Here is a 7652-nt window from a genome sequence, read left to right as displayed (position 1 = left end):
ATATATATGCGTCTTTGTGCACCAAAATGTTGGGTTCCATAAAGAACTGCGCCAATATCATGCAACATAAAATGTGTAATTGCCGCCATTTTATTCTACAGGGCCTCTGCTTTCAGGAAATATATTCAGGTATGGCTCTGTCAGCAAACGGGTTAGTACAAAATTGCTTAACAAAATAGAAATGCAGAACCACACTTTTTACCACAATAATTAAAGTGTAGATGTACTGAGACAAAACAGAGCCTGCAACTGATAACCTTCTGCTCGTTACCTGGCTTCTGTACTTTAATAGTCACTAAGCAGGAAGAAGATGAAGTCATAGCATAGAAAGAGCCGCTAGCTTCTTTGGGTACAGTTTCATGAGAAGCAAGCCCTTTGATCAGCATTGGCCAAATTGTCTCCTCATGATGTGTTCAGTGTTGCATAACACCAGACATATAAAACACTCATGAAAAACACAGCCTTTCACTTGATGCGGGCATGCTGAACTTACAGTACAACTTTGTGACTAAATCACAACGGTCATAAAACACCAGGCCACACTTTCAGAGCAAGCCATAAGCTTTATTTAAAGTGACCTCTACTGTTACCGTAGAAGAACAGGGTGACATTTACATTAGCAGCCTGATCCCTCCATATTATGTGTGCCCATTCAACACAATGGTCCAGAGAACATATCCAAAAGGCTAATGGTCGTTCCCGTGGTCTTCATAGCCATCTGGGAGAGCATTTAGATGTGGGTTGTGGAAAAGACTCTTTGTTCCATCTCCCCAGGGAAATTTCTGTAGAAAGACAATTGCATTAGTAAGAACTAGTACATCAAATCCTACAGGTTTAAAATGTAGCAAATTGTTTAAATTCATACAAACATTTTAAAGTCAGTGCCACAATGCACATTTCATTCTAATTGCAGAGTTTCATTTACTGCTTTACCACCAAAGCCAAGTAAACCGGGATCATCAAGAATCAGCCAAAATTAGCTCAGTGGGTGGCCCTGTCAGCCGCCTCCCTCCTGATATGCTTTGATAGAAGGAACCCAGTGGAACATTTTGGGTTGAACAGCACCTGCATCCAATCAGACACCATCAGGGCCGACTGTCAAAATACAATAGCCACAGCAGGTTGATTCCTCCCACCCATGCTGCTTTTTACATAGATGGAGGAATCCATCAAAAGCTGAAGGAAAAAAAATAAAAATAAATCTACATAGCGTACACCCAGCTTTACATAAAGGCCATTAATCTCTCTGGAACAAACACTATGCCACTGTCTCCACTGAAGGATCAACAAAGGTTCATCATGAATTCCACATTTGGATCTTCTAGATCTATCTAGAAGATTTCCGGCAAAAGTTCTAGATTTTCGGCAAGAGTAGACAACAAAAATTAAAGAACTCTAGCAGCAGCTGAGTGAGGACCCCTTGCCATTAAAAAGACTACAGGGAAACTTATTAACCCTTGCAGTGGGGCTACCCCACACCACCACTTGCTGCCGGTAGCCATAAAAATACAGCGGGCCACAGTAGTGATTATACCAAGAACACAGCTGCAGCAGTGTTCTTGGTGTGATTTTAAACAGACAGCGATTGCGGTTAAGATACAAGCGATCCGGCAGCTGTTTGTACCGATCAGTGGAATGTGCTACCCCCACCCGCTGCAGGCTTCGCCAGGCTCCGCTGTCCCCCGGGCGGACCCGGGTCTCCCCACAACGATGAGAGCTTCCAGCCACTGTTCTCTCCCCTGATTACTGGACCCGGAAATTATGTATATTACATCACTTCCGGCGTCACTGTTTACGTTATCCGGCTCAAGGAGCCAAGTGAAGAAGCTGGGGAAGCAGATCTCTTCTTCCTCCACTTCTTTGGGGTCCCTGTGCTGGCTTGCTCTTAGATCGGTCCCTGGAGCCTTTCTCCTTTGCAGGAGTGGTCTAAGGTCATGTAAATCGTCACATTCTATAGGATGCGAGGACAAAGACGGACATATCATTGCTGCAGCGTAGGAGGAGAGGCTGGAGGGAGCGCTGTCACAGATGGCCGTCTCCTAGGATCAGGAGAGTACAACTTTTTCTCCCTAGACCAAAATGAGCAATTAACCTTTGCACTAGGGTTAATAGTTTTCCCTGGAGTTCTGCCTGAATGTGCGTTGGCTGTGGTACTTGCCTGGCCCACCATCTTCTTTCTCTGGACATTGGGCAGCCACTGATGCTGTAACTCCCTTCGAGGAGTGGCATCATTTTGACACTTAGCTACATTCTCCACATCCAGGTGTCTTAGCCCTCGTTCACACCTGACGAACGCTCTACAAAACACTCAAAAATATAAATCCCATTGTAGTCAATGGTCTCGTTCCCACCTTGGCGTATTTCCGCCCGTCCCTAACGTGCTACAAAACGGCCCACGCCTGAAAAGGTACAGGTACTACTTTGGGCCGTTTTGTTGCGCGTTTCCATTGGGATACAGCCAAGTAGCCATCGGAAACGCGTGTTTGTTGCGCGACTTTTTTTTTACCGCGAATCGCGGTAAAAAAACACGCGACAGGCGCGCATATGCAATACGCCTAGGTGTGAACGAGACCTTAGTGTGTAACATTTTACAGCCAGAACGGAGGGGGGAGGAGAATGTGAGCAATGACTGCTGTGGGATTGGAAATCAGGCACGTATATATTCTTTATTCTGGCCAAAATTAGAACTTAACCCTTGCAGTGCAAAGAGAGCACCAGTTCAAGGGCCAATGTCTAGATTTCCTGGAGTTCTTTAACCTAAACCAGGGGTAGCCAAACTGCGGCCCTCCAGCTGTGGTGGAACTACAAATCACATGAGGCATTGCAAGATTCTCACAGCCACAGACATGACTCCCGGAGAGGGATGCATCATGGGATTTGTAGTTTCACCACAGCTGGAGGGCCAGAGTTTGGCTACCCCTGACCTAAACCATCACAACAATCAAGTTTTGCCTTTCCCAGCTGAAAACTGGTTGAGATACAGGATGTTACACCATGTGACTTTATCTCCCATATTCAGCTGCCTTGTATCAGGCTGTGAAGAGCAGAGTAACGGACTGACAGTGACTTACACTGGGAACCTCACTGTCCTCTGCCATCACAGCTCCTTGAATGAATGACATTGGCATCAGCACAAAGCTCCACCCCCCACCCTTGGTATTTATAACAGGGAGAGAGAAGTCACATGACTATGCATACTGCTTAAAGGCTGTGACACACTGCACACGAAGCAGAGCGGTGGTGCGCATGCAGTGTGTCATGTAATTTTTTTCCCTGGCACGTCAGCTTGCGAGAGCTCACTGAGCGCGTCTGAGATGAAAAATGTCATCTGCAGCCAATCTGCCTGCACTCAGCTAACACACCTCACGCAAAGCTCTGTACCAGACAGCTTTGCTTCGCTCTGCACAGCTTTAAAGAATAAAAGGTATCTTGGCATTTTATTTTTTTGGAATGAGTTTAAGGCGGCTCATTAAAAAAGGAGTTGATGTATTGGCAGCGGCTATGTCTACAGCTGCTTTAAAAGCCAATTGCAATAAATACATTTTCTTTTCTGATCAATAGGTGCAAAAGGAATAAATGCACTATTGATCAGAAAAGAAAAAATGTGCATTTGTTAATTTTTCGACACTGAAGCCTGCAAATCACTGCAACCAATGGATCAGGCTGAATGCACAAGCGCCTGAACACGTCCTCCATCCCATGTCCATACAGCAGTAAAGACTTTCAGTTAGGGGGCTGGAGAAAGTGATCAATGGACTGCAAGTGCGGGGACATCACTGCACTTGTAGTCCACTGAATCTAGCAGTCCCTCCTCTGCAATGCTGACTGACAGTATATACTTTTCCATTCACAGACCCTGAAAAATGGATGACACTGCTGCATGGGCGGAACCACACACAGCCTTAGCAATGCAAATATAGACAAGAAACCTCCCACAATACAATACTAACTGGGTGCAGTTTGGGGGCTGTGAGCAGATTGCATATTACAAGTTCTGTACAGGCTCCCCACCACTCAGGCTGTATTACCTTGGTCCGGATCCTCAGGTGATCGTACGCCACGAATTCGGGATGCTCATCGCTATGCTGCTGAGCCTTCAGATAAACGTTCAGCATACACACGGCCACACTTGGCAGCGCTACGACATAGGTGAGGATCTTCCATGTACGGGCTATGAGGAAACAGAGCACATAAGCGAGTCAAAGACACGACTAACGGGGTGACCTTCACTAACAGCCCCAAGGAACAGTCGGCTCTGAGCCGGGGAAGGTGACCCGGCACAGCGGCCTCAGTACCCCCAAAACCCACCTGCATCTCCGTGCTCTGCGTGTGCAGCTGCAGAATACAACCGCCCGCGGCTAGCCACAGAGCGGCCAAAGATACCAGACAGTCTACCGAACGCCGCCATCGTGTCCTCTCTTTGAGCAGCTGCGGACGTGAGGAAACAAGGGCACCGCTTTCCCGGAAGAGGCGTGTCTCCCAGAAAAGCACTACGCATGCGTCGACCTTGCTAAGCGGTACGTCGTTCATTCACTGCGCATGCTCTGACCTAAAGATGAACGTTTGCAAACCCCGCCCTTTTTCACAATCCCTTAACCCCTTTGCTGCCATGTATGCGTTTTTTTGCACACATGTTAACCACTTGAAGTCCGCGGTGTTAAACCCACTTCCTGTCTAGGCCATTTTTCAGTATTTAGCGCTGCAGTATTTTGACTAACATTTGTTCAGTCATGCAACGCTGTACTGAAATGAATTTTATACCATTTTTTGGGGACAGATAGAGCTTTCTTTTGGTGGCATTTAATCACCACTGGGGTTTTAATTTTTTACTATATTAAGGATAAATTACCGGAAAAAAAACAAAACTTTCCACTATATTAAATTATAAAACATTTATATTTACCCAATTTTTTGGTAAAAATATAAAAGGCAGGGTCACGTCGGGTAAAAAGACACGAAACATATCAAGCCTTAAAGTTGTGCGCACACGCGAAACCTCAAAAAAGTACAATACCCCAAATTGGCCATAGGCGACACTTTAAAAGCTTTTACCGCTCATCAGTTTAGTGTTATTAGTGATTGATGGCCATGATTGCTCTCACTCCGACGTTCGCGGCGATATGTAACATGTGTAGCGTAATTGTCGTTTTCGCGCGCTGGCGCATCAAAAGCGTATTTACGTTAATATGTGTGCAAATGTGGGGTTGGGGGACTTAAACATTTTGGGGGTTTTTCTTTACTTTTTTTATATGTGACTTTTATTTTATTTTGACTTTTTTTTACACTTAATGTTATTGCTATCACATAGGGGGAGGAACCAAGGGAGTCCGGGCAGGTTGAAGGGGACTATCTTTGGCAGGATGCAGTCTAAAGGTGCCCATACACCTTACGACCATCGCAAGACTTTTGTCTTGCGATGGTCGTATGCTTATTGAAAGCTCGTACGATCTGCCCACCTTGGACGGGCAGATCGTACTTGCGATCATCGAAAGCCCGCCCCGCTGAGGGGCGGGCTTCCGATGACCGCAATGCAGAACGGGCAGTGTGCGCGTGCGCACACCGGCCCGTTCCGCAGCTATCGGACGAGCAGGCTAGAAACCCGCCGACAATCGTACGATTCTCGGCGGGTTTTCGAGCATGTTGGTTCGACCAAAGACGTGCGACCGTACAGTAGAAACGGTCGCACGTCTTCGTTCACACTGCTCGATTCTCGTACGATCGCAGGATTTCCCCCGATTCTCGTACGAGAATCGAGCAGTGTATGGGCACCTTTAGACTTAGAGTGGAATGAGGCAATTTTTATTTTCATTTACATCATTATTTTAATTTTGGTTATGTTCCTGTTTTTGATTTCGCTTTATATGTATACTGAATTTGAAGTATACAGTTTATTACTGTTTTATGGTTACCTTTTGCCTTGCAATTTCTGGCCGTAAACTTCTATTATCCACGGAAGAGCGAGTCAGTGTAAGCCACGAGAAGTTTATTCCGGAAAATATATAGAACTTGATGCTACTTAACCACTGTTTTGCATCGTAGGTTTCATTGTATGCAGCTTGTGGTGCTTGTTCATGACTACAATTGCACAGTGTATGTAATTGTTCAGATAACTATATAATTGCGGGTCTTCACTGATTATTATTAAGACTGCATTGTTCCGATACATATACCCTGTAATATTGTATTACGTGTATAACAAACAAAATAAAAAAAATTGTTATTAAAAAGAAAAAAAATATATATTACTTGAAAGCAGAGACCAAAATAGGGGTTCAGTTGCAATTGTTTATGACGTGTGACATTAACGCAACAGTTTGTCAAACCCCAATTTTCGGTAAAAATACACTTAAACCTTTCTTTTTTTTTATTTGCAGACATGGCAGCACCCCTGCGGGATTAAGAATTAATTTTTTCTTAATCTTTCAATTTCTCATTCTCTAGTGGTCCCCTGCAGCACCCCCCCCCCGCCCCACCCCTCCATCAGGTAACAGCATCCGTGCGTGCTCGTTACCAGCCGTGGCTGTGTGTGTCCATGGACACACAGCCTGGCAGCCGGCCATTCCCTTCCTCTTTACCCAAAAGGATGACTGACAGCACAAGGAGCCTGTGGCTTTTTTGCCCTCAATCTCCTCTCCCACAACCAGGAAGTTCAGGATGGAGAATCGATTCAGGGACCGGCGGCGGTTACAAGCGGTGCTGACAAGAAAGTGTGGGTGGGACGGGGGACACAGAAAGGTACAGGGCATTCTTTACCTTAATGTAGAAAATGCATTGAGGCAAAAAATGCCCTGCCTTTAATACCACTTTAAGTTAATTTTAGTGCACACGGACACAATATATTACCCAATTTTCGATAAAATAAAAAAGATGAGGTTACACCAAGTAAATATCAAGCTTCAAAACTGTGTGCACCCGTGAAATGGCGAAAGACTATGGTACTCAAAATTGGCTACAAGTGACGCTTTAAAAGCTTCTACAGGTCATCAGTTTACAGATAGCTGTGAAAAATGGCTCTACACATACTGTTCTGGCTCAGACGTGTGCGGCAATGGCTAATATCTGGCACAAATGTTGTTTTTGTATGTAGGCACACCCGAACCATGTTTGCATTCGTATGTTCATGTATGCGGCGGTGGGGGACTTAAAAAATATTGGGGGGTGTTTTTACATTCATTTTATTTAACTTTATTTTTCAAAACATTATTATTATTATTATTTTACTTAACTTTATTGCTATCACATAAGGGGGCTCACAAACCATCTATGTGATAGGGTTCAAGTGGTGACAGGTTCTCTTTAAACCACTAATGTCACCTTTGCAGCCCAATGAAACCAGAAGTGACAAAATGATCATTACTTCCAGGTTCACTCAGCGAGGAGGAGATCAGTGAACAGTGATCAGTTTGCCGGTCTCTCTCCTCTCCTTTTGCCTACACCCGTGATGCTGGTCCCAGACCCACAGGAGGGGCAGCAGAGCCTGGGAAGCAAGGCGAGAGGGTGCCAGATGGGGAGGAGGCTTGTTTCAGGACCCGTGCAAGTCATCACTTTCAGTGTAATGCCGACGGTTAGCTTTACACATGGAAGCAGAATCCTGGCTGCTTACAGGGCCCCACTGTTGGCAACATATGACATACTTCAGCAGCAGCAAAAAG

The 7652-nt window shown here is 45.3% G+C and overlaps 1 protein-coding gene across 1 annotated transcript; it reads right to left on the bottom strand.

Annotated features, from left to right (window-relative positions):
- Window positions 1-548: 548 nt before the first annotated feature.
- LOC108787766 (cytochrome c oxidase subunit 6A, mitochondrial) lies at window positions 549-4499 on the bottom strand. Its single transcript, XM_018557396.1, has 3 exons — window positions 4309-4499; window positions 4029-4171; window positions 549-782 (listed from the first exon to the last, which is right to left on the bottom strand). Exons 1-3 carry the CDS (start codon window positions 4496-4498, stop codon window positions 687-689), a joined length of 429 nt encoding a protein of 142 aa, XP_018412898.1. The 5' UTR covers window position 4499; the 3' UTR covers window positions 549-686.
- Window positions 4500-7652: the final 3153 nt, after the last annotated feature.

The sequence above is a fragment of the Nanorana parkeri genome, unplaced genomic scaffold (genome assembly GCF_000935625.1).
Source record: "Nanorana parkeri isolate BGI_ZX_2015 unplaced genomic scaffold, ASM93562v1 scaffold282, whole genome shotgun sequence".
NCBI classification, from domain to species: Eukaryota; Metazoa; Chordata; class Amphibia; order Anura; family Dicroglossidae; genus Nanorana; species Nanorana parkeri.
The sequence above is the reverse complement of the archived record's forward strand: the minus strand, read 5'-3'. Positions and strand labels throughout refer to the sequence as shown.

Bases quoted from the DNA above. Each gene is read 5' to 3' on its own strand.
- LOC108787766 (XM_018557396.1), bottom strand. From the start codon at position 4,498: ATGCGTAGTGCTTTTCTGGGAGACACGCCTCTTCCGGGAAAGCGGTGC. The intron at 4,172-4,308 runs GTGGGTTTTGGG...GTTTCCTCATAG, and splicing joins CGCAGAGCACGGAGATGCAG to CCCGTACATGGAAGATCCTC. The intron at 783-4,028 runs GTAATACAGCCT...GTCTTTCTACAG, and splicing joins ACCTGAGGATCCGGACCAAG to AAATTTCCCTGGGGAGATGG.